Raw genomic sequence first — 26,442 nt, 5'->3', positions numbered from 1 at the left:
CCTCAAGATCTTTGCATCATCAGCAAACAGACTTGCATAACTATTCACTCCGTCTAACATATCATTTACATAAATCAGGAACATTACTGGCGCCAACACCAAGCCCTGTGGGACTCCACTTGTTACTTCCCTCCATCCAGACATCCTATCCTTTATTACTGTCCTCATTTGTCTGTTTCTCAAAAAGCCTCTCATCCATTCCAGGAGGTTCCCCTTCAGTCCTCCTATATGCTCTAGTTTCCATATTAGTCCCTAATGGGGTACCTTGTCGAAGGCCTTCTCCAAATCTAAATACCTGTACACACAAACCACCCAACCATCCCTCTCCTGTAGCATGTCAATCACTCTTGAGTAAAAACTCAACAAGCTGGAAACACATGACCTTCCACTTCTAAATCCAAACTGGCTATCAGCCAAAATATTCATCTCTTCCAGATATTTTATCCATCTATCTTTCAGAATTCTTTCACACAATTTTGCGACCATGCTGGTTAGGGACACTTGTCTATACAGTAATTCAGAGGTTCTTCCCTGTTTCCTCACTTATAAATTGGTACCACATTTGCCCTCTTCCATTCTTGAGGCACATTCCCCTTTTGTGTGTGTGTGTGTGTGTGAGTGTGTGTGTGTGTGTGTGTGTGTGTGTGTGTGTGTGTGTGTGTGTGTATTTACCTATTTGTAGTATACAGGAATTGAGCAATGCTCGTGTTGTCCTGTCTCCATATCCACATTTATCAAGTCTACCTTTACACACATGAATGTTTTTCTCATGCACCACCTCTTTGTCTAAGTCGTTCCACATACATATGTATTTACCTAATATAAACAATTGTGATATACACGGAATGTACTATGCTCGTGGGTTTCCGTCGCTGTTTCTCAATAAGTCGAATTTAGCTTTAAACTCGTTTAAGTTTTTAGACTGAACGATCTCTTTGTCCAGGCTATTCCATAAGTCTATACTTCTGTAAGGAAAGCTATATTTCTTGATATCCTTCAAGCAGCTTGACTTTTTCAATTTCATTCCATGTCCTCTTGTTGCTCTCTTATCCCATACAAACAGATCCTCTTTGTCAATTTTATCTACTCCCACCATGGTCCTGAACACCGCAATCATGTCTCCCCGCTTTCTCCTTTCCTCTAACGAAGGCAAATCCAGTTTTTCCAGCCTCTCTCTGTATGACAGGTCTGTCAGACTGGGGACCATCTTGGTTGCTGTTCTTTGTATTCTCTCAATCTTGTTTATATCTTTCTTTTTGTGTGGGGACCGCACTACCGCTGCATATTCTAACCTGGGGCGGATCATGGCCACTATCAATTTTTTCATCATTTCCTCATCCATATAATGAAATGCTACTCTAATGTTAGTCAAGAGCTTATAAGTCTCTCCAACTATCTTGTTAATGTGCTTTTCTGGTGACAAACAATCTTGGACCAGCACTCTCAAATCTTTCTCTTCTCTCCTTTTTGTGATTAATTCATTACCCAAAAAATAATTCAGTGATGGTCTCCTGGTACTTTTACCCATTTCCAATATTTTACATTTCTTTACATTAAATTTCATTTCCCACGTACGGCTCCAATTGTGTATCCTATCCAAATCCTCCTGCAGTATTTTACAATCCTCCTCAGCCTCTATCTTCCTCAAGATCTTTACATCATCAGCAAACAGACTTGCATAACTGTTCACTCCATCTACCATATCATTTACGTAAATCAGGAACATTACTGGCGCCAACACTGAGCCTTAAGGGACTCCACTTGTTACTTCCCTCCATCCAGACATCTTTTCCTTTATTACTGTCCTCATTTGTCTGTCTCTCAGAAAGTCTCTCATCCATTCCAGAAGTTTCCCCTTTAGTCCTCCAATATATTCTAGTTTCCACATTAGTCTCTTATGAGGTACCTTGTCAAAGGCCTTCTCTAAGTCTAAGTACACACAATCCACCCAACCATCTCTCTCCTGTACCACATCAATCGCTCTTGAGTAAAAGCTCAACAAGTTTGAAACACATGACCTTCCACTTCTGAATCCAAACTGACATTCAGCCAAAATATTCATCTCTTCCAGATAATTTATCCATCTGTCTTTCAGGATTCTCTCACACAATTTTGCGACCATGCTGGTTAGAGACACTGGTCTATAATTCAGGGGTTCTTCCCTGTTTCCTCCCTTGTAAATTGGTACCACATTTGCCCTCTTCCATTTTTTTGGCACTTTCCCCTCTTCCAGTGAGCATACAATTAAGCTGTGAATTTTATCCGCCAGTTGTTCTCTGCATTCATTCAGTACCCAATTGGAAATTCCATCAGGTCCTGGGGCTTTCCTTACATCTTGAGTTTCCAGTAATTTATACACTTCCTGTACCTCCACTTTTATATCTTTCATCACCGGAACATTTCTAATCACTCCCTCCCCTTCCACAAGCTCCTTTTCTTTAGTGAAAACTGACTGGAAACGTTTGTTCATTATTTCTGCTTGCATTGCCGCATCCTTAAAGACCTCTCCTTCTACTTTCAGCTTGGTGATTCCTTCCTTTTGTTTCAGTTTGCCATTAACAAATCTATAAAACAGTTTGGGTTCATCCTTGCATTTGTCAATTATACCTTTTTCAAAATTCCTTTCTTCTTCTCTACGTATTCTTGTGTATTCATTTCTTGTTCTTTTATATTCTTCCTTTGTTCTGTTGTTACCTCTCTTTCTCCAATTGTTCCACGCCTTATCTCTCTCTTTTTTTGCTATCATACACCTTCTATTAAACCACTCCTTTTTCCTGTTTTGTTTCCCTCTTACTCTTGGTACAAATTTTTCCACTCCCAAATTATAGAGGTCTAGAAAGATATCCCACTTCCTCTGTATCTCTCTTGTTTCTCTAAATTTTCTCCAATCCGCATTTTCAAAAAAGTTTCTCAATCCTGTAAAATTTGCTTAGCCAAAGTTGTATCTTCCCTGTCTATGAAGCTCGTCTCTTGGCTCGACGTTTCCTATTAACATCTGGAACTCAATGACCACGTGATCACTTTTTCCCAAAGGACAGAGATATTCTAATGATTCTATTACATCGGGTTCTTTGGTGAACAGTAAATCCAACCTTGCTGGTGTGTCCTCACCTCGAAACCGTGTCTCTTCTTTGACCCATTGCATCATCACATTATTCATTATTATATTTAATAACATAGTGCCCCACGAATCCTCGCCGCCTCCCGAGTACCATTCCTCCCAGTTCACCTCTTTACAATTAAAGTCACCCACCAAAATTATATTATTGCTTTTCTCAATTATTTTTTGCAAGTAGCTAGCCATATCTGACAACATCTCATGGTATTCATCATCCTTCCATGCTCTCGTCTTTGGGGGAACATACCCTACCGCCATATCTCTCTTAACATTCTCTCCAGTTTCTAATTTCATATATATCACTTCAGCCCTGCCTTCTCCCATTTCCACAGTATCTACATTTATGTTGTTCTTCACTGCTATCATCACTCCTCCTCCCTTTTTTTCTTTTGTCTTTTCTCCATAGTTTGTATTTACCATCTCGCAAATGAACATCAATATCTTCTCTTAATTTGGTCTCTACAAAGGTTCATGTTCTCTCAAGAAATCATTAATTTCGATCCTTGTCGATATGAAACCATCAACATTAGTATATATCACCTTCAAATTATTTTTGGCGTTTTTAATACCCTCTTCTCTCCTACTCTCTGTCCGTACCACTTCCTCAACTTCTGATCTTTCACAACCATCCCCCCAAGTTTCCTTCACTTCTATTTCCTTAAATACCATTTCCTTACTTTCATATCCAATACTCTCCAAAAAAAAGTATTACGTTCTTCCTCTGCCCTCTTATCATTTTTTTCCTTTACTTTTTCCTTTAATGATTTTAAAACTTCTCTTTCTTCTTCATTCAGATCTTTTCTTATTATAATATTTTCCATCCCTGCCTCTTTGCTTAATTTCCAGGTCACTTTAAGTATCTCATTTATTACACTTTCTGATGTAAACTTGACTCTCATTGGTCTTGTTTCCCCTTTCTTATAAGGCCCTATCCTCCTTACTTCCTCAATTTCTTTTACCCACTTGTCTCCTTCGGGGTCAATCTTGCCTAATATTCCTCTCACCATGTTCGTGTCTCTCTCGAGTCTTACGAACCTAACCTTTGCTTCCTCTTCCCTGTTTCCAAATACTACCACACATCTGTTCCTTTCTACAGTTTCTCTCACTATTTTCTCTTTTTTCTTCAGTATTTTCACTACATTTTCTTCCATTTCTTTCTTGTTCATTTCCCTTTCTTCCTGGATGATCTCTCTTAAGCTGACCACTTCTTTCTGTTCTTCTTCTACGTGTGCCCACTTTGCCTTATGTTCTTCTAATACATTACTCACCTTCTCCATTTTATTAGTACTCTCTTCTAGTTTCCTCCTCAGTTCAACATTTTCCCGCTTCAAATTCCTAATCTCTTCATTGGCTGCTTCATTGGACTGGATCAGACTCTGTATGGTGGTTTCCATATTTACTGACACATCCTTTATCACTAGATTCTCTACTTTCTTTTCGAGTTCACTAATCCTCATAATTAATGTTTTCACCAGGTCCATGACATTGGTATTAGCATCAAATCCTTGAAATTCCATTCCCTCAATGTTTACATTTTAGGCCATGTTTAATGTACCGGTAAAGTACCAAAACAGCTGTTACCTAATAAACCACAAACATTCATGTATACTATAGGCAACAAATCTTTACATTTTTGGTAGTCTACTAACTTTCATTATTTTAAATTTAAAGAAAGACCCTAGGAGACAGGACAGACAAAATTCCTGAAACTACTCAAGGTTAGGAGCGATGGCTAGGACGTCTGCTGTCTCCGGCTGCTGTGTGTGTGTGTGTGTGTGTGTGTGTGTGTGTGTGTGTGTGTGTGTGTGTGTGTGTGTGTGTGTGTGTGTGTGTGTGTGTGTGTGTGAGAGAGAGAGAGAGAATCAGTCTCTCCTCTCTCTCCTTCTCCTTTTCAAACTCATTTATATATGTCCTTTTCACCATTCACCAACTTAACTGCATCCATTCTCTTTATATGGCATTTACATCCAAAAGCACACTCTTTTTCTATCCTATAGTCAAGAACGTTCCATACTTACCTTCTGCTAATCACAATGTTTCTAATCCTATCCACTCTATGTACTCGTACTCTACACACATTCTTTTTTGGTGCCATTTACAACTTCATGCAATTCTCTTTAAGCCTCCTTACTCAGACCTCAGTTTAGTATCAACACATAACACCAGCAACTTTTCATCCCGGTACCACTATAATCTCCACTTCCTTTGTACAGTTATCTCTATTTCTCTTCTAACACACTGAAATATTGAAATTCATCCCCTAATTCAAGTCTCTCTTCATTCACACTGAGTCATTATCTCACTCAAAGATCATCACTTGACTCTGATCAACATTCACACCATCCTACTCACAGACATTTTTCAACTTCATGACCGAGTATGATTACATGAAGAACAAGTAGACATTTCACACAAGGGTATGCTGTTACTATATAGAAACAGAATTCCTGCCTTTTCTAAGCAGGAGAGGGTTTTGCCAGGCATTATGAATACATACTGTATGAACAATGCAACAGAAAATAAGGGAACAGGAATGTCAAAGCACATACACCTTGGTCTCAATTAGTGCGTGATCTATGTAGCACAACTCCCAAATAGTGCAAACTGTCTCTTAACCCTTAAAGTACTAAGCTCATTGATCGAGCTTTTTGCATTATATCTTAAAAGGACAAGCCACACCGACTGTGCATCATCCACAAAAAACTGGCGGCAAATGGCTCCACCCCAGCTGTGACGTAGATGGCTTCTAACCAATCAGAACTAAGTGTTGGACACACCAGAAGGGGGACCCAGGCCCATAACCACGCGGTGGGGGGTGTACTCCCCACGTCCCTCTCGGCAACGACCCTCTACCCCACTACCTTGTTACTACACTACCTCCCATCATTCTTACCACCACCAAAACCACCCCTCCCACCCCCTCCTCATGGATCCCCCCAATACTGGGGGGGGAGGGTATTTCCCCTCTACCCTCCCTCCATGTCCCTCTACTTCACTGGGGCCCTTCCTTTGTGTCTTGTGGTGGTCTTCTCCCATCCTTCCATCTCCATACACCCCTTCCTGGCCTTACCACTTCCCACCACATCCCCCTACCCCCATCCCCTAGCACGCAGTATGTTTACTTCCCCGGCCTTGAATATTTTGCGTATTTTTTACGCTTTATGGCGCGTTTTTGAATCATTACCTGTAATTTATTTGTGTCTTTGCATACAGATATGCAGATCACAATTATTTTGGCTGTCTTTATTCGAAACCCACTCGAAAAAGATATTTTATTTTATGCCGACACATGCAAGCATGTTAGAGCCTTCAAAAACGAATTGAAACGAAAACTAGCTAGATTTGACAGCTCAGAGAGGAGGGGAGGGGACAGGAGGGGAGGAGAGGGGAGGAGAGGAGGGGAGGGAAGGGAAAGGGAGGGGAGGGAGGGGACTGGAGGTATGGGGAGGAGGAGGAGGAGGGGAGGATAATTTTTACTATTTATCATATTTTTATTGGGGTGATTCATGACCATTTTCCCTAGCTAGATTTGATAGCTTGGCTGGGTGGGGTGGGAGGAGGGGAAAGGGGAGGGGATGTTAGGCGAGGGGACAGGAGGGAAGGGAAGGGGAGGAGAGGGGAGGGGAGGGGAGGGGAGGGAGGGAGAGGGGAGGGGAGGGGAGGGGAGGGGAGGGAATGTGAGTGCATTCAAGTACTTGGGTAGTGTGATGAGTAAGGATGGAACTTTGGGGGATGAAGTACGTGAAATGGTACAGCAGGGAAGGAAGGTTGTTGGTACACTGAAAGCAGTGATGAGAAATAGGGAGGTGAGTATGGAAGTTAAGAAGTCACCGCATGATGGTATTGTGATCCCTACCCTGACGTATGGAAGCGAGGCGTGGACCTTGCAAGAGGGGAACAAGTCAAGAGTGAGAGCAGTGGAAATGAGTTACTTGAGAGGAGCATGTGGAGTGACATGGAGGGACAGGTTGACGAATGAAGAAGTGAAGGAACGTTGTGGGGTGGATGTGGATGTGGTTGAGAAGATTAGGAGAAATACACTGAGCTAGATTTGATAGCTCGGAGGGAAGGGGAAGGGGAAAGACTGACTAAGAGGGTGTATGTAGGTGAGGTGGAGGGAGGGAGAGGGAGGGGTAGACCGAGGATGAGGTGGAAGGATGGAGTTGAGAGGTATATGAGGGAGGGGGGGGGTGCTGCGGGGAGGGTAGTCAAATGGTGGGTGACAGAGTGACTTGGAGGCGTTTTGTCTGCGGCCACCCTTTGTGGGATTAAGGCGTCGGGCTATAGATAGATAGATAGATAGATATTTATTGGAGGGGGGGAATGTCACCATTTTATTTTTTTCTAAGCACATTACAATGGTTTATAACATCTGTACACACCAGAAAAAAAATTGATTTTGGTGACTTTGTACGTATTTTTGCAAAGAAAATAGGTGCGAGCGGCGTATTTTCTTTCTCGCTGGGGCCATGACGGGTAACTATTATAAATTTGACAGGCCATAGCTCAGTAACTATTGGGTCTAGTAGGGTGGGGTTTGCGTTTTCAGGTGTATAAATTCAAGCTCTATAAATCGGGCCTAAAACTTTTAATCTTTGGCTAGTCGAAAAATAGGCCTGTTTTCGCGTCCTGGATGGAAGTCGAGGCTGGAGAATTGCGTTCCTATCTATCTATCTATTGCCAGATGCCATAATCCCTTAAGGGGTGGCCATTTGACTCTGAGTTATTGGTTTTATGGGGAGGGGCACTAACCCTCCACTAACCCACTTGTTGACACGTAGGGAGCACATATGGGTTGGTTATATGGTTACCACCCAGCATTGTAAATGGTTTCTTGGCTTACAGGAAACCATTTGGCTTGTCACTCAATGTAAAGCCACCTGTAAAGGAATGAAGAGCAATAAGAAGTGACAGGAAAGATGGGAGATATAGGAAGGGAGGAGGGCAGGCACAGAAAAAGTATAATAAAGGATAAGGAAGAAGTAGGCAGCACTACATCAAGTGAGTGGATGATGGTCGCCACCACCTACCACCCTAGGGGTTAATATCCACAACGTCTGAAATCAACAATGACGGTGAAGCCACCACAACAGAAGATGAGATTACTGCAACATCTATCGAGGATGCATTGCGGTAGGTGAGTCAAGAGGAGGTTACACCGATGCCAGCAACACCAGGAGAACCCTCCATGATGCAGATCAGCCTTATCTTGGCTGCTGTAGATGCCTTAACCCTTTGGCTGCAGTGGCCACTACAACAACTTACAGTATGTGCTCAGTGTGGAGAAAAAGGAAAAAAAATATGTTTTCAACTCATGTTTTAACCCACTTATCCTTAATCTTATAAGCTAAAATTTTTGTCAGACAAGCTTCAATCTTTTTACTATCATTTGCAACAAACTGCATGACTGTAGGTACTCCCAGCCTGAAGAGTAATCTGAGAGAATACAAGGTGTGTTTTGACTGTCTGACATGGCAAATAGCCCAATGAGGTGGAAAATTCCACCAAGTCACAAGATTTTTTTCATACAAAATGGGGTTACTGGCACATTATCTCATCACAATAATTACAATAATAAGAAAAAAAAAAATGCTTCTAGTCAGTCTCGTATGATTTTATTGCGATATTCCACATTGTTTACGCTAAACCAGCGAAACAGTAGCAATGTGAGGAAAAGCATTACAAACTTTATAAAACTTCATGAGACTTTTATTACCACTTACGTTTATAAAACTTACTGATATAATGTCATTTATGAGTCATTTCACAGCATAGCTGCACAGTTTGCAACCGCAAAAATGTTTGCTAGCTAATGCGCTTAGCACATGACCTCACTGCTTATCGCAAAAATATCACTAAATCACTTGTATTTTATCACAATAATTCACAATATAATATAAAATAACACTTTCAGCCACTCCTGCATGATTTTAGTGTGATTAAGGTGAGTATTACTTTGTATTATTTATGTTAGAGAGAGAGAGAGAGAGGCAGTGAACCAGTTTAGACCAGTTCATTGAGGGTACAGTAGGTGGACACGTGTGTGTGTGTGTGTGTGTGTGTATGTACGTATACATTATTAAGGACAGGGGTATTTATCAGTGTTTAAAAGTTTCACCCCTAAAGTTGGAGTCACTCATCCACCAAATGAATTTCCCCCCATAAGTTATGTGTATCAATTACAGCAATATCAAATAGCACACGCTCATACATCCACCATATAGGAGCATTAATTGGGACCAAGGTATAATTAGAAGGGCACTCAGTGGAGAGCATCTCTCCGACAAAGGCAACGTAATTTCCAAACCAGTCTTCATAATGGGTTATGGTTTCTCATCACTGATCAGGGTTTCACGAAAGTGTTTTCTGGATCCAGACTCTTTAACACAATTCAGATCAGGCCCAAAATTAACTGATTATTCCCTGGGACATGGGCTATCTAGCCACCAAATTTGGTCCAAACCTCTCTTTTAGTTTTTGAGTAATCCTGCCAACAAACAAACAAACAAACAAACAAACAAACAAACAGGGGTGAAAATATTATCTCCTTGTCAGAGAGAATAAAGATTCTTGTCCCCTCAGTCTGAAGCTTATTAACATTCAGATACTGGGCAGTGGTAGATGTGTCCACTCAAAATGAACAGATCTTGAATTTGGCTCTCTACTGTATTGTTTTTTCTTGGAAGGAATGGTTTGCAGGCTCCTGGTCTTTGGTTTTTTCTTCCTTGCATTGGAGAAAAAAAAAAAAAATGCAGGCAGCTGCCAGATAAATATGATTTGTTACACTTAAACAAATCATGGATGGCTGAGTTTACAGGGTGCAAAATTACAATGCTGTATGAAATCCTTTATGCCAAAAATTACAGGATGCTTTAAAAAATGTGAACTCACGGGTAGGACTAACATTTTTAGTGAAACAAATTGAGTGTACCGGTACAGCAGATCCTGATAACAAATTATGTTCAATGAGTCAGTCTCTACTTGTTCATTACTCTAGAGGAAGTTTTGTTGTTGTTTCAGTGAGTTGCAAAGAGAAGTAAGATACTGAAGTATTTTCCATGTGATAGTTTTTTGAAGCACCCTGTATTTTTCAGAAAAATTAAAATACCCTGTACTGAATTAGTTACACCTGTACAAGTACTCTTATACTCTCATCTACTGCTACTATTATATTCTTACTCTTATACTCATCTACTGCTACTATTATATACTGAGTTAATCTGTAGGCAAAACAAAATAAATATATATCACCAAATATTACATCATTCATGTGGAGGACGTTGAAGAAGTCCGAGCGAGTGAGGAACTTGACTGCAGGGAGCTGAAGTAACATGTCCAACACCTCTCCACTCACAGAGGAAGAGGAGGAGGTAGATGTTGAGGTGGAAGAGGAGGTGGAAGAGGATGACGATGGGTTGGGCAGTGTGGTGGAGGATATAGTGGTAGTGGCTGCAGTGAGGCCAGGTGTGGAAGAGAGGGTGGGAGACTGCACGCATGTGGTGGAAGTGGAGGTGGTCAAGGATGATGACTGTTCAGAAGTTACACCAGCTGACATGTCTGAGGGGGGAAAAAAAAAATAAACGTGTATAATCCAACATGCAATCAGTTTCTTAAAGTTATCAACCTGGTCGGATTCTAAGTATGGACCAATACAAAAGTCCCTGCAATAATACAGTATATATTTAAATCTGAAAGAGAACTGACAAATTGTTGTAAACAACTAACCTTCTTATTAGTGTTCCTTTTCATTAGGTATAAACAATCTACCACCTTATTAATTTTCCCTTTCTCATAAATATACCAGATACTGCTGAGTTACTGCTACATTTAAAAGTTATCAAAACTGAATAAACTAAGTACAGAAAAAAAAAAAATCTCTCTCCATCCAAGGCTACCATAATAATTTTTCTGGCACACATAAAAGCTTCTCTCTTTGATGTGCTGGGCCATCTCCATTCTTCTCAATGATTTTCCTTCCATTACCATCAAGTGCTTTATTTTACTGTAAGCATTTTTCATTTCAGTATTTTGTACTCACTTGGTTCCCACCTCATCTTCATGCTTCCCAGGACTTTCTGTATGTTTCAAGAGTATTTTTTTTTCTTCCTACCCATTGTATGACATTTTTGCCACCTGGGAAGTAGGACATAGTGTGGTTTGTTTTAGATTTACAGTGAAGCCAAGACTTTTTATTCTGTTAAGGCAGTTTTTCTTTCACTTCACATCACTATTACTCATATTTTATTTTTTCCATTTGCTTGTTAGCAATACAATATTTATGGTTTTCTGCTCCTGTGTTATTATGCCCCTTATTGCCATACTGCACTCGATACTGTGCACTGTATATGTAGTCAGAAGCATTACTGTGTCTTTGATTTGCTTTATTATGTCTCACTGACTTTTAGTTGCAGCTATGCAGGCTGGTGTGCTTTGTGCTGCAGCCAAAAGTACTTAGTTATTTAGGGTTACTTTTTGTATAGGTTCCACCAACATGATTCATGACTAGGGTCTAAGATGTGTCCCTTAAGCCACGACTATGATAAAACCCCCGATGTTTTATTACCCCTGATATTTTAGCTAATATTCCTGAGGTGGACACCTTTGGGCTGGAAAAAGCACACCTGACTGATCTGGTCATTCTGCCAGTAGGCCTGGGTTGATTTGGTAGCTGTGTGGAAGTGTTTCCATTCTGCCTTTTGTGTAGTTGCAATTTGCATGCTTCAGTACATGACCTTCATCTTAATGATGTCCTATATACATTACAGTATTATGACTGTTTTTTTAATACAAACAATAAGGAACCAAAGGCTCAGAATCTGTAAAACTTAATAAATTAGTTTGATGAAATTAGTACAAAGAATCACACAACTTAACACTATTCCGGACCAGTGACAAACTGACGCGTCATTTGTTGGTCCACTGATTCCAGGCCGATGACGTGCAGGTGTGTCATCTGTTGGAGCAGTTTTTCATGGCTCAAATACATGGCACAACAATTTGGTGAACACAGGCAACAAATCTTTATTTTGTTGGAAACTCACACCTGGCCTGGGAATGGGGTAGGAAAGTTATGCAAAGCTGGCCCAGAAGTGGGAAAAAAAATAAAAAAATGACTTGGCAGTTAATGGATTGCCTCTGTCAGACAGTGTTAGTGTTGACAGAGATTAATATATTCTATGTGCTCAAGTGCTAGCGGCAGCCTCACCCTTTCAGACCATCACTGGTGGCAAGGGAATCCTTGCTATAAATCAAGGGCAGGTAGAAATAGCTTTTATCTGATCATGATACAGCAGATAAGCGGCCTGACAGCCATCAGCTAATAGCTTTTACCTGATCATGATGGTGGTGGGTGGTAGTGACCATCACTCATTCACTTGAAGTAGTGCTTCCTACCTCTTACTCACTTTTATCACTCTATCTCTGTGTCTGCCTTCCTCTCTTCCTATTCTCATTCCTTCCTGTCTCTTTCTATTACTCTTCTTTCCACTTCAGATGGCTTTACACTGAATGAGAAGTCTAAGGGTTTCCTCTAACCAGAGAAATCATTTGCACCCCTGGGTGGTATCCATATAACCAGACAACATGGTGATGTGGAGCATGTTACGGTGTCCCCTGCTAACTAGGTGGAGAGACACAAATGTGGCATCAATCTAGGAGCCAAACCTCTGCACTTCTCCCTGTGCCTCTCCATGGTGAGGTGCTGTCACCCTCAAGAGAACATCAGTTCACTGCATGAGATGGCCCTAGTGTAGTGCCCGGAAATGATAATGAAGTTGTATTTTGTTTAGAGACAGTGTGGCCAGGGTATAGTTGTTTCCATGCGGACATGATCAGAACGTAGATTAAGTTACCTAGTTGCTAAGTCATTTTTTTTTTTCTACTGTAATTTACTAGTATTAAGTCTCTTTATAATATAAAAACTCGAGTGAGAAGGAATATGTGCCTATGGCCACGTAATCCAGCATAATGTAAGGATGTGTTAAGGGATGTAGGGCACGATGTTTTTCATTGTTTTTCGATGCAAGTGTATGGAGAGATGTGTTGGTGAGTAATTACTGTAACTAGAGAATGTCATTTTCTTCGGGTAATCAACTGTAAGGGGAAAGACATCACACTGAGTCTACCACGAGTCTTTAGTAATGAAAAATTTTAAATTGTGTATGCAGTCATCCCCCCCCCCCTTTCCATCACGCAGTGTTGGCGTGTGACTCACTCGCCCACCGATGGTGAAACGAGGCAGATGGTCGGTGCTGTAGTCATCCTCCCCCTCCCTCAGGAATTCTGTAAGTAATTTGATAATATTGTTGTTTGATGTGTCGAAGAGCGAATGAGAGATACCCCGCGAGTGATAATAGCGACGAAAATAAGAAACAGACTCGTGTTAGTATCAGTGTTGTCGTTCCTCAGGAAATGCGAACAATCACGCAAGGTGATGCCATTAGCCTTTGGAGAAGCGAGTCTGTGTTCCTGCTCACCTCCCTTGTATTTCTTGAGCTGGATAGTGAGGTATTTCCCATATATTTGTGTACTGTACTTTATCCTATTATTTAGTAACTGGAATAAGAGTTCTGTCTAAGCCTCAGATAAATGTGTGATTTTTGTGGGCCAAATATTAGGTGCCTTGGAACTGTGAATTATTTATTAATATGTGTTGAGTAGACTTTGCAAATTCAGTACTTATTAAAGCTGTGTTAGTTGTGAGTTAATTTCTTTCCTTCTTTCCTCTTCCTTCTGCCTATGGGTGACTCTACACTGAGTGACAAGCCTAATGGTTTCCTGTACACCAGGAAACCATTTACAATGCTGGGTGGTAACCATATAACCAAATTATGGTGCCTGGTGGTTTAGCGGGTAATTACAGCACTCCAATTGGATTGAGCTGGTGAAGGTTTATATCCGAGGGTGGTTGGGGTTATTGCTCACGTAATGCCACTCAGGGATAACTGAGGCTGGTCACTCTCATCTTAAATGTCAAGATCGAATTGCCTAGCCCTGGGCTTCTACGCTCCTCATGGGGCAATGTAGAATTGGATGATGGATGGATGGATGGTTAGTTGTGAGTTAATGTTCACATAGTTGCTTTGTGAGGCACCATGATATCGATGCAATGATGTTTTTCATGGTTAGAGTTAGAGTTCTTCATGCTTATTTGTTATAGTACTTTTTCTTCCATGTTATCCCTACAATAAGTATTATTTTGAGCAGATATATGTGTCTGTAGTGCCATGTGTTATTCCGTTTCTAACTGAAATGCCGAGTGTTGTAACTCATGTTTCTTTATTATGAGACTTTCTTGATCATATGAAGGGATTACTTGCATTAGGGAGAATAGTTATTCATTGTACACGTTAATTTCTATCGGGCTGAAGTGTGGAGGTCAATCCCAGTGAGTAAGTCAGAGTCCCAGTGTGGAGGTCAAGGTCCCATTGTGGAAGACAAGAATATTAGAAGACTGGACCAATGAACTATGAGCTCAGAAGGGCTATTATGGAGAGCCACGTTGGACTGAACTTGGGACAAAGGAGCTAAGTTTTTTGGATTTTGATATTAGGGCCATATGATGTTGAGTAATGTGTCAACTGATACAGGATTATTCTGCAGGGCTTGCAGATGGAAGGATTTCTACACTTTTTTTGGGTTTGTTAATACATATTTCTTCCCACCCGAACTTTACTGTTTGTATAACCCTTGAGAATTAGTGGCAGAGTTGACCTAGTAGCTTGTTAATGTGTAACCCAGGAGCATTTTGGGAAATTGCAAAGGTTGGGCTTGGGTTGGCCGAGCTGGAGACTGACCCCATCATTTTGGCATGCTACCACTCTTAACTTGACCACCTGAAATATAACAAATGCAACCAAAGAGGCCGCTATTGGGAGAGAGTCTACGTCAACCTGAGTTCCCGACCATTCCAGCCTGCAGTGGTCATCACCAGTAACTTGATTTTTGCCCCTTTTTACCACGCAGCAGTCTGGATCGCAGAGGTGACAGTACACTACAAGGGTGGCTGCTTGAATATGGTTGATGGGTCTGTTCAGCTAGACAGAGCAGGGTTGATCAACAACAACGACAACAACCTGATCATGGGACAGCAGATAAACTGCTTGACTACCATAAGCTAATGGCTTCTAAATGACCATGGCACGGCAAATAAACTACCTGACTGTCATGAACTAGTTGAGGGTTCGATCCCTGGCACAGTACAAATGGATAAATGTTAAAAGTCTCCATTGCATCTTGCTCAATTTTTTTTTTTTTTTTTTTTCATATTTCCTTCATTCTTTTGGACATTTTCTGAAATGTCACCAAACAGTTAACATGTTAGCCCTTCTGCTTGTGTCCTTGTTTTTTTTATTTTCATAGCTCTTCTACAAGGTATTAACATCTGTTAAGCGGTAAAACTACACTTCCAATCACAGTGCATCCCATTAAGGACTGTGAGCAATTGCCTTGGATGAAGACTGCATTAAGGGAATGGTTAGCCATCATCATTTGTAAGGGTTATGTCACCTACAAGAAATGAATTACTGCAAAAGTAATGAAATTGAAACATGGCATCCATGACCATAAAATAACTATGTAAGGGCCTCAAAATTCTTTGCAGTATCCCCAAACATTACCAAACATAGTAATCTTCATCACTTGTTTAATATGCATTCTGAGATTATTTAACAACAAATTCTGTTGTACAGTCTCCAAATATCCCTTAAACTGGTGAATTCTTTGATGGTTTACTCATATGTGAAACGCAGAGCCAGCAAAGTCAAGGACAGAAAAACCCTGGAATCATAACTCGTAATAACATGAAATGTGAATATACAAAAATCCACTCCCAATGTTCACACTTCTCACTTTCTGCACCCAACTGTCATCCCCCAGCCTCTCCACATGCCCAAACCATCTCAATCTACCCTTCCTCATCACAACACCAATGCACTCCAGTCCCATCCTTCCTCTCAACTCACATCCACCTGATCATTGTCATTTCTGCACATCTGAGCCTAAGAATATCCTTTTCCTTTACTGCCCATGTCTCATTACCAGAAAGCATTACACTCCTATTACATATCGTATCCAAAAGATCCCTTCACAGAGGGATAGCCCTCTCACAGTCAGGAAAGACAACAGCTCCCTGAACTTCCAACCACTCCTCATTCTAGAAAAAGCTAGCTTCAGCCCCACCTCCAGAATATAACATGTCTCCAAGTAACAAAACTCTTCCACACACTCAAGAGACTCACCAGCAAGATCAATCCTTTCACACCTGACAATCTCCCCAACAACTTTTCCTCATCATCCTTCCCTCTTCTTTTCTACTCTGATGGTTTTGTAGCTATTTCTTCTACTGATATAGCAGATCTCTTTGCTCAGACTTTCTCCTCCAATTCCACCTTAGACGATTCCAGTGCTGTTCCTCCATCACTTCCCCCCTCTGACTTCCTCATGGCTGACAATAAAATTTCTTCAGCTGATGTATTTTCTGCCATCACAGGTCTCAACACTAACAAGGCCTATGGGCCTGATGGAGTCCCTCTTGTTGTCCTCAAGAACTGTGCTTCTGGGCTTACACCCTGCCTAGGTAAACTCTTTCGCCTTTGTCTATCAACTTGTACCTTTCCTTCTTGCTGGAAGTTTGCTCTCATTCAGCCAGTCCCAAAGAAGGGTGACCATTCCCAACCCTCTAACTATCATCCAATTGCTTTAACATCCTGTATCTCAGAAGTTTTTGAGTCAATTCTTAATAGAAAATTTTTAAAGCATCTGTGGAGTGAATATGGAAGTTGTGTAGATTGGCTTGGGAAGAGGGAAGGGTTCCAGAAGACTGGAAATCAGGTATAAATGTTCCTCTGTACAAAGGAAAAGGGGAGAGAGAAGTATGTGGTAACCATAGGGGTATTTGCCTTCTTAGTGTGACTGGTAAAATATATGGTAGAATACTCATTGATAGGGTTAGGCATATGACAGAGGAGCTAGTTGGAGAAGAACAAGGGGGATTTAGGAAGGGAAAAGGGTGTGTAGATCAGATATTTGTTCTAAGATGTTTAGTGGAGAAGTATCTAGAGAAGGGAAGGAAAGTGTATGCTGCCTTCATGGACTTGGAGAAAGCTTATGACAGAATAGATAGGCAAGGTATGTGGAAGGTATTGAGAATATATGGAGTGGAGGGGAAATTGTTGAGTGCTGTGAAGAGTATGTACGAGGGAGCTAGGGCTACGGTGCGAGTGGATGGTGAGCTGAGTGAGTTCTTTGATCTCAATGTGGGACTGAAACAGGGGTGTGTGATGTCTCCATGGCTGTTTAATATATATATGGATGGGGTTGTAAAGGAGGTGCAGGGTAGGGCAGTGGATGTGTGGGTGGCCCTAATGAATGAGGGTGAGATTTAGAAGCTTCCGGTGTTGCTGTTTGCTGATGATACAGTATTGTTGAATGAAGATGAATGGGAGTTGCAAGGTTTGGTGAATGAATTTGGGACAGTGTGTAGGAGGAGGAAGCTGAAAGTTAATGTAAACAAAAGTAAAGTTATGGTGTTTGAGAGGAATGAAGTCACAGAGTGTGCAGTGAGATTGGATGGTGAGGATATGGAGAATGTGAGTGCATTCAAGTACTTGGGTAGTGTGATGAGTAAGGATGGAACTTTGGGGGATGAAGTACGTGAAAGGGTACAGCAGGGAAGAAATGATGTTGGTACACTGAAAGCAGTGATGAGAAATAGGGAGGTGAGTATGGAAGTTAAGAAGTCACTGCATGATGGTATTGTGATCCCTACCCTGACGTATGGAAGCGAGGCGTGGACCTTGCAAGAGGGGAACAAGTCAAGAGTGAGAGCAGTGGAAATGAGTTACTTGAGAGGAGCATGTGGAGTGACGTGGAGGGACAGGTTGACGAATGAAGAAGTGAAGGAACATTGTGGGGTAGATGTGGATGTGGTTGAAAAGATTAGGAGAAATACTCTGAGGTGGTTTGGACATGTGGAGAGAATGGAGAATGAAAGACTGACTAAGAGGGTGTATGTAGGTGAGGTGGAGGGAGGGAGAGGGAGAGGTAGACCGAGGATGAGGTGGAGGGATGGAGTTGAGAGGTATATGAGGGAGGGGGGGGGTGAGTTGGGGGGAGGGGAGTCAAATGGTGGGTGACAGAGTGACTTGGAGGCGTTTTGTCTGCAGCCACCCTTTGCGGGATTAGGGCGTCGGGCTATAGATAGATAGATAGATCTTTCCTATCACAACCTTCTTTCTGATCGTCAGTATGGGTTCTGTCAGTGACGCTCCACTGGTGATCTTCTCAACTATCTTTCAGACTCCTGGTCATCCTCCTTTCGGGACTTTGGCAAAAGCTTTGCCATTGCATTTGACATCTCAAAGGTTTTTAATCGAGTCTGGCATAAATCTTTAATTTCCAAACTTCCCTCTTATGGTTTCTGTCCTTCTATCTGTGACTTCATCTCTAGCTTCCTTTCTGGTCATTCTATAGCCACTGTTGTAGACAGCCATCGTTCTTCTAGAACTATCAACAGTGGTGTTCCTCAGGGCTCTGTCCTATCACCAACTCTCTTCCTCTTATTCATTAATGACCTTCTAAGCTGTACATCTAACCCTATCCAAACATACACTGATGACTCTGCCCTTCACCTTTCCATTCGGTTCCCGCAACATCCATCTCAGCAGTTACTTCAACAAACAAAGGATAAGGCTATGGCACACTTAATGTCTGACTTGGCTCATACCTCTGACTGGGGTAAAAATAATATTGCTGTTTTTAATGCATCAAAGACTCAGTTCATACACCTATCAATCTGACAATATCTTCCACCGGGGTACCCACTAATGTTTAATAATATTCAGCTTAATTCTGCATCATCCTTGAACATGCTTGGGGTTTCATTCACTCGGGACTTGTCTTGGAAAGATCATATTACTGCTCTTGTAAAATATGCTTCCATGAGATTAGGTGTGCTAGGCCGACTCTGTTCCTTCTTTACCCCTGCACAGTTGTTGACTTTATACATGGGTTTTATCTGCCCCTGTGTAGAATACAACTCTCAAGTGTGGGGAGGCTCCCCACATACAGCTCTTCTCAACAGGGTGGAGTCGAAGGCTTTTTGTCTCATTAACTCCGTTCCTCTTATTGGCTCCCTTCAACCTGTCTCTTCACCGCACTTTTGCATCTTTATCTCTTTTCTGTCGCTGCTTCAATGGTCACTGCTTCTCTGAACTGTCTGCTTGTATCCCTCCACCTCTATGACAGGCACGTGGCACCCATCTAGCAGCAAACTCTCATCCCTTTTCTGTCCAACTCTCTAATGCAAGAGTTAACCGTTACTCCCAGTCCTTCATTTATGCAACACGTCAACTCTGGAATGTCTCCCTCTGTCTGTATTTCCTGTTAGCTATGATCTCCAGTCTTTCACATGCAGTCTGTTCAGGCATCTCGAAATGATCGGATCTTGAATTTGGCTCTCTTGTATTTCATTTTTCTTTTGGAAGGAACAGCAATTGCGGGCTAATGCCTTTGGTTCCTTCTTCCTAGCATAATAAAAAAAAAATAAAAAAATGCTCTCCCCGACACACCGTACACACGAAATCAGCATTATCTCACAGTCTGTCTCTAATACCAATACATCTCTTATGCAGCCACTTATCACAAACACTGCAAAAAATGAAATTACTTCCCATGCCCTTGTGACCAAATGCACATGGCCTAAGTACAGTATGTGCCAAAATTCAGGCAGAGTTCATCAGTGATGGCTCAATCGGTAGAGAGGTGGCCTGCAGTCCTACCGGACCTAGGTTCAAATCCCCGCTGGGGCAGGGAACAGTTTAAATATTTGAATTTCATAAAATCAGGCTTTACTGACCTACCAGAAGACCCGCCGACATGTGAAAATATCCACGCTAATACACCTGTCCTGAATGAGACAGCCCTAGCATGTATTCAATATGGACGGCTGGTATTAGCACCGAAGTGGTGACACGTAGAGAGGTGCATGATATGTAGGAGGACTACTGGGCCTTGAGAGCAGGCTGTGAAGCCTATGCCCAGAGTCGGACAAAAAAAAAAAAAAAAGTGAAACATGACTGTGTATGATAATCAAGATATTTGTCCTCCTATGTGCTGTGCATGATGCTAAAGTGGCAGCAGATGAGAGGTGGGTTAGGTGGCTGACTGAGAATTTTCAACAGAATAAGAAAATGATTTGGATGGAGGTGAAGAGGGTGTGAAAGGGAGAGTCTGGGAAGGAAGAGTGAGTAAAAGCAAAAGGATGGAAGGATGTTAACTGAGATGGATGCAGTACGGAAGAGATGGGGAGAATATTTTGAAAGACTGTTAAATTGTAGAGGAAGAAAGAGATGCTGAGATTATGGCAGATGGATGGGTGCAAGAAATAAATGTGTTGGGAGAGTTGAATGATTCTTTGATCATGATGGAAGAAGTGCAGGAGGTAGTAAAGGAGATAATCAAAGGAAAGCTGCAGATATGGATGGGTGTGTTGTGGAATGTTTAAAAGGTGGAGGAGTGACTATTGTTGAGTGGTTAGTAAGACTGTTGAATGGATGTTTTGTGAGTGGTATGGTGCCAATTGACTGGGCAAGTGCGTGTGTGGTTCCACTGTAAGGGTGATAAGTATGAATGTACTAGGTGTAGGTAGCTGTCTATTAAGTGTTGTAGGTAAGGTGTACAACAGAGTGTTAAGAGAGTTAGACAGGGTACAGAGGGAATAATTGGCAATGAGCAATATGGTTTTAGGAGTGGAAGGGGATGCATGGATCAGGTGTTTGCTGTGAGACAGATGTGTGAAAAGCATTTGGCGAAAGGTATGTGTTTTGGGCGTTCATGGATTTAGAGAAAGTGTATGACAGAACTGATAAGAAGGCTTTGTGTGGACCATTTTGAGATTGTATGGAGTTGGTGGTAGGTTGTTAAAAGGATTGAAAAGTTTTTATGTAAATAGTACAGCATGTGAAAGAGTGGTAAATACTGTGAGAGACTGGTTTCCCAGGAGAGTGAGGTTGCAGCAGGGATGTATGATGTCGCCTTGGTTGTTCAATATTTATATGGATGGTGTTGTTAGGGAGATGAATGCATGAGTGTTAGGTGGAGGTTTGAATCTGATGAATGTTGATGGCAGAGAGTGGAATCTGAATGGGCTGCTCTTTGCGGATGATACTGCACTAGTGGCTGATTCAGAGGAGAGATTGAGAAAGTTGGTACAGGAGTCTGGAAGAGTGTGTGAGAGGAGGAAATTGTGAGTAAATGAGAATAAGAGAAAAGCGATGAAGTGTACAAGGTTGGCAGAGGTAGGAGGATGATTGTAGTTTTGAATGGTGAGTTGCTTGAAGAGGTGGAGTGTTTTCAGTATTTAGGGTCACATGTTGCTGCGGATGGAAGAATAGATGTAGAGGTGAAGTTTAGAATGAATGAAGCAGGAAAGGTGCTGGGAGGAATGAAAAAAGTGTTTTGATGTTGTTCGCTTAGCATGGACATAAAGAGAAGGCTGTATGAGGATGTAGTGTACCAACTGCATTATAGGAGGCTGAACCATGGAATATGGGTGTAGCAGAGAGGAAGAGTTTGAATGTAACAGAGAAGAGGTGTCTGAGGAGTATGTGTGGAGTGAAGTGTGATCGAGTGAGAAATGATGAAATGTGAAGAACTGGAGTTATGCGGGAGATGGCTGAACGAGCTGAGAGGATGTTGCAATGGTTTGGGCATATGGAGAGAATGCATGAAAAGTGACTGGTGAAAAAGATAACTGGGTCAGATGTGAGAGGTGTATGGCTGAGAGGGAGACCATGAATAAGATGGATGGACTGTGTGAAGCGAGCGTTAGATGCAAGAGCAATGTCTGAAGAGCAAGGAAGAGTGGCTGTGCATGATAGGGATGACTGAAGAGAAATTGTGAATGAATAAATGGTGATGCAGCCCTGAGGGGATATTCTCCTGCATTTGGCCTGGTCAGCTGATCAAGTCAGGTGCAGGTGAGAATATGGGTCCATTATGACGTGGCAGGGGTAAACCGGCACTGCTGTTGGGCCCTGCTGCGGATGTCACTGACTGCACTGTGTAGTTGACCCTCATGTGGTGTGGTGTGGTAAGGATCTGCCCCTTATCCCCTTGGGGCTAAGATACGTGTAAATGTGTGTGTGTGGATAAGTAAACTGGGACTGTGTCGTCCTGTCTCAGATACCCCCCATTCTTTGCGGGAAGCAGCCTAGGTATACAGACAGACAGACATCTGATAACCAGGGACTGGCCATTGATAGCCGGGGAAAGGTGTTATTTATTTTACATAGCAAAGGCAGGATATCACATAAAAGACTGTGATGTACTGCTGTATGACATTTGTCAAATTGTTTGGCACACATTATTTAAAAAACTTCATGATCAGTGAGCAATCCCTAAACCTTTTGGGAATGGACTGAAACTTCCAAAGGATACTTTTCTCATGAAATAGGATCGATTGACAAGCTGCTCAAAATAATTTACGAGAAAATATTTTTTATAACGCAACCATGATGCACCCTTATATATATCATCATCATCATCATCATCAGCCGTTGAGGTCCACTGCAGGACCGGCCTATCCCTACCAAAGCAGGGATGATACAGCCAATGTATCTCTACCCAGTGGCTTAGGCTGTCTGGTAGAGATTGTATTTAGGGTGAGAAGTGCTTATGAGTGTGATTGCAGTGTTCTAGTGGCTTTGGATGTGTGTGTAGTCTGTGAACCACGTGTAATCGGTCTGCCTTAAGCCGATTGGGTGCAAGTATACTAGTATGCGACACTGGTTCAACCACAGCATCCCTTGTGTCCGCCAAAGTAGCAAGTGGCTTGGTGAATGCTTCCCAAAGTTTTTACAACTCTGGCGGGAGGCAAACCAACGCTCACCAGCATGCGAAACGCACACTCTACCACTGCACCACAGAGGCTCCACCCTTATATATATATATATATATATATATATATACAGTATTTCCTCATTTTTCATGGGTTGGATGTTCCGCCAAAACTTTGCGAAACATGAAATGTTGAAGCGTGAAGTTAAGAATCAAGGGGAAAAATGGAGGAGTGTTCCGGTGGGAGATGTACCTACCCTATCAGAAAGTACTATACCACCAAAATGGCCCTACCCAAAATTAAATGAAGAGTGTTTACTAGTGGTAAAACAGCATAACACAATAAACATGTGCCTGAAAAGACATTAAAGCTGTTATAAAGAGCTGCAACACCAAAAATCCTTACCAGAAATAAAGTGAAGACTGGCTTGAGTGGCAAGTGGGGGTGTGTTGTGGGTGGATGGGCTAGTTCCTGATGTCACTAACCAAGGAAAAACTGCCACTTTTCACCAATTTATTTAATTTTCTACATCAAAGTAGGTCAACTAAACCCCGGTCATTTTATGTGCCCTCTTTGTCACTAAAATGAAGGGAGAAATTATAACAATATTATTTTACTCACTGCTAAAAGGAAGAGAGGCTGTAATATAGTCAAATAGAATCAAAAATTGGTGGGCTGAGTCTACCATCTCTGTCTTGGGAAAGTTATTATTCTTTCCTTCCTTAAAAATCAATAAGCTTTATTTTACATCCATTTCATGTATTTGTCCATCAAAACAAAAATAAATAGTGTTACAAGAAACATGTAACAATAGTACGTTACAATCATAAACAATAACAAACTCAATGATGTCTACTGCCCAGCTGGACCTGCTGTGTATTCACAAAATGGCTGAAGATCGTATGTTACAATCATAAACAATAACACACTCACGTGTGTCTACTGCCCCGCCGGACCTGCTGCATAAAGGTCATGGAAAACCGTTGCATAGAAAAATAGACAGTGCTTAGACTGAGCATCGGTACGCGTCGTTTGCCAAGTGTTGTCTGCTGACTGACAGCGTCAAAGTGTGAGGAAACTAATGAAGTGTGAAACAACTCGGAAACTTTTTTCTAGAGTGAATAAATAAGGCATTGAAGTAAAATGCATTGAAATACGAGGATATACTGTATATATATTTTATATATATATATATCTATATGTAAAAATATATATATATATATATATATATATATATATATACAGTATATATATATACAGTAATCCCTCTAATATCCAAACATCCCCACTAACCGGACATAATCGTCCCGGGATCCAACATTCCCAAAATGGTCCGAAAACCGCAAAAAAATAAAAAAAAAAAAAAAAAAATTCCCGCCCGTAATTTAAACTTGCTGCACACGGCGCGAGACACCTTTGTTGTGGTGCGTCATTCCTCCGACGTCCGATAGAGCGCCGCTGCATCCTCCCCACTTTCCGCCTGTCTCTCGCCGCGAGTGCACTCTCGTCGTCATGGCTGCCCACGTGCTCGCTTTTGTGGTGGTTCATTACCTGCTCCAGGCACTCCTGCTGCTCTCGGGCCTCTTATTAGTGTGTGTGATGATGGCCCCGCCGCCTGAGAAGAGGAAGAGAGTGGTGTTGACTCTGGAGAAGAAACGGGAGATATTGGAGAAAGTAGATGCGGGGTGGTCTTCTTCCCGCATCCTCCGCGAGTTCAACCTGGCCCGATCTACTTTGTTCAATATCAAGAGATCCCGAGACAAACTCGTGCAGTACACGGCTGACTTCTCATCGAGAAGCAAACGCAACGTGGAGAGGAAGGTGATGTTTACTCCCAAGTTTGCTGAAACAGACCACTCCACGTTGATTTAGTATCAACAGCAACATGCTGCTGGTGTGATGGTACGTGGAACGGAGCTGAAGGCTGCTCCTGAGAAGTTCGCCAGGCTTCACGACGCCCTAGACTTCAAGGCATCCGAGGGTTGGCTCTTCGCGTTCAAGTTACGGCATGGCCTTACCAACTGTAAAGCTCATGGTGAAGCTTTCGACGCTAACGAGGATGGAATTGACGAGTTTCGGCACAAGGTGAAGGGCTTGATCGACAGGAAGGGCCTCACTCTCGGTCAAGTATACAATGCTGACGAAACTGGTTTATTCTATGGCTCTTTGCCAATGAACACTCTAGCCGAGGAGACGGAGAAGTGTGTACCTGGCCGCAAGCTCTCCAAACAACGAATATCTGCTTTGTGTTGTGCCAATGCTAACGGCATGCATCGGCTTAAGCCCGTTATTGTTGGCCGTGCAAAGCAGCCTCGGTGTCTTCATGGGGTGATGGATGTCCTTCCTGTCGTCTGGTACCATTCTTTGAAGGCATGGTTTACAGCCCAGATCTTCAAAGACTGGTTCCACCACCACTTCATCAAGGAGATCATCAATTAACAGACGAAGACACTGGGAATCCCGCGCGACCAGGTAAAGGCCCTCCTTCTCCTCGACAATGCACCTGCCCACCCGTGCGACAAGGACTTGGTGGCTGAGAATGGCAGGATTAGGTGCATGTTTCTGCCACCTAATACGACTGCTCCCATCCAACTAATGGACCAAGGAGTGATCGTGGCAACAAAGCGGCTATACCGACGGAAGTTCCTGGACGAGGTGATGGTTGTTCTCGAGGACGAGGACGAGCGCAGGGAAGGACAGGACACGCGAGGCCAGCGGACTTTGGAAACCTTCGCTGCTACAACATAAGTCTGCAATCTACAACTGGGCCAGTGCATGGAAGGAAGTCCCTGTCAAGACTCTAGAAAATGGTTGGTCTCGTCTGCTTCTCGGAATGGATGTGGAGTACGATCTTCTAGGGTTTGACGTGGATGACCTCCATGCACGGCTACAAACGCATGGCGATGATGTTGATGTGGATGATGTGTGTGAGTGGTTGGATGACGACGAGGGCGATCCCGGGTATCAGACATTGTCTGATATCGAGATCACGTCTTCAGTTGCAGGTGTCAGTACCCAGCTTGAAGATTCCGACGACGAAGGCGACGATGATGCGGACCTCTCTCAGCATGACACAACTCCAGCCATCCCCAAGCTGAGCGCACTCTGGGAACACCTAGAGTTCATTCTTGACTACCTGGAACACCCGAACTGCGACAGGGAGATGGGACCCCTGGGACTTGTGGAGGAAGTGTGTGCTTTCAGGCAGCGCATCATCAATCGTCAGAATCGTCGTTCCTTGTGTCAATCAACGATTGACAGTTTTTTCAGGCCTGTGACCCCCGCTGTGCCCAGCCCTGGCTCCACTCCGTTGCCTCCCCAAGACAGGCCCTCATGCTCCGAGCCACAGCTCAGCACATCAGCCACGGTAGAGTCACCGCTCGACGTGAGTTTGCGTCCGTCTTCAGAGTCGTCTGCAGTGGGTACGCCATCACCACGACCCAGCGATGCACCCCTAGGTCACCTGCCAGTGATACTCTCGGACTCT

The 26,442-nt window shown here is 42.5% G+C and overlaps 1 protein-coding gene across 1 annotated transcript in view; it reads right to left on the bottom strand.

The window, feature by feature from the left end:
• LOC145415046 (uncharacterized) overlaps nucleotides 1-26,442 on the bottom strand; it is a 1,008,740-nt gene that overhangs the window by 263,047 nt on the left and 719,251 nt on the right. The window contains exon 12 of the mRNA XM_080284461.1: nucleotides 10,380-10,567. Coding sequence (XP_080140587.1) covers nucleotides 10,380-10,567 — 188 coding nt within the window. The remainder of the gene's footprint in view (nucleotides 1-10,379; nucleotides 10,568-26,442) is intronic.

The sequence above is a fragment of the Coenobita brevimanus genome, chromosome 101, assembly GCF_032717465.1.
Source record: "Coenobita brevimanus isolate Jiangsu-jjx chromosome 101, ASM3271746v2, whole genome shotgun sequence".
NCBI lineage: Eukaryota > Metazoa > Arthropoda > Malacostraca > Decapoda > Coenobitidae > Coenobita > Coenobita brevimanus.
The sequence above is the reverse complement of the archived record's forward strand: the minus strand, read 5'-3'. Positions and strand labels throughout refer to the sequence as shown.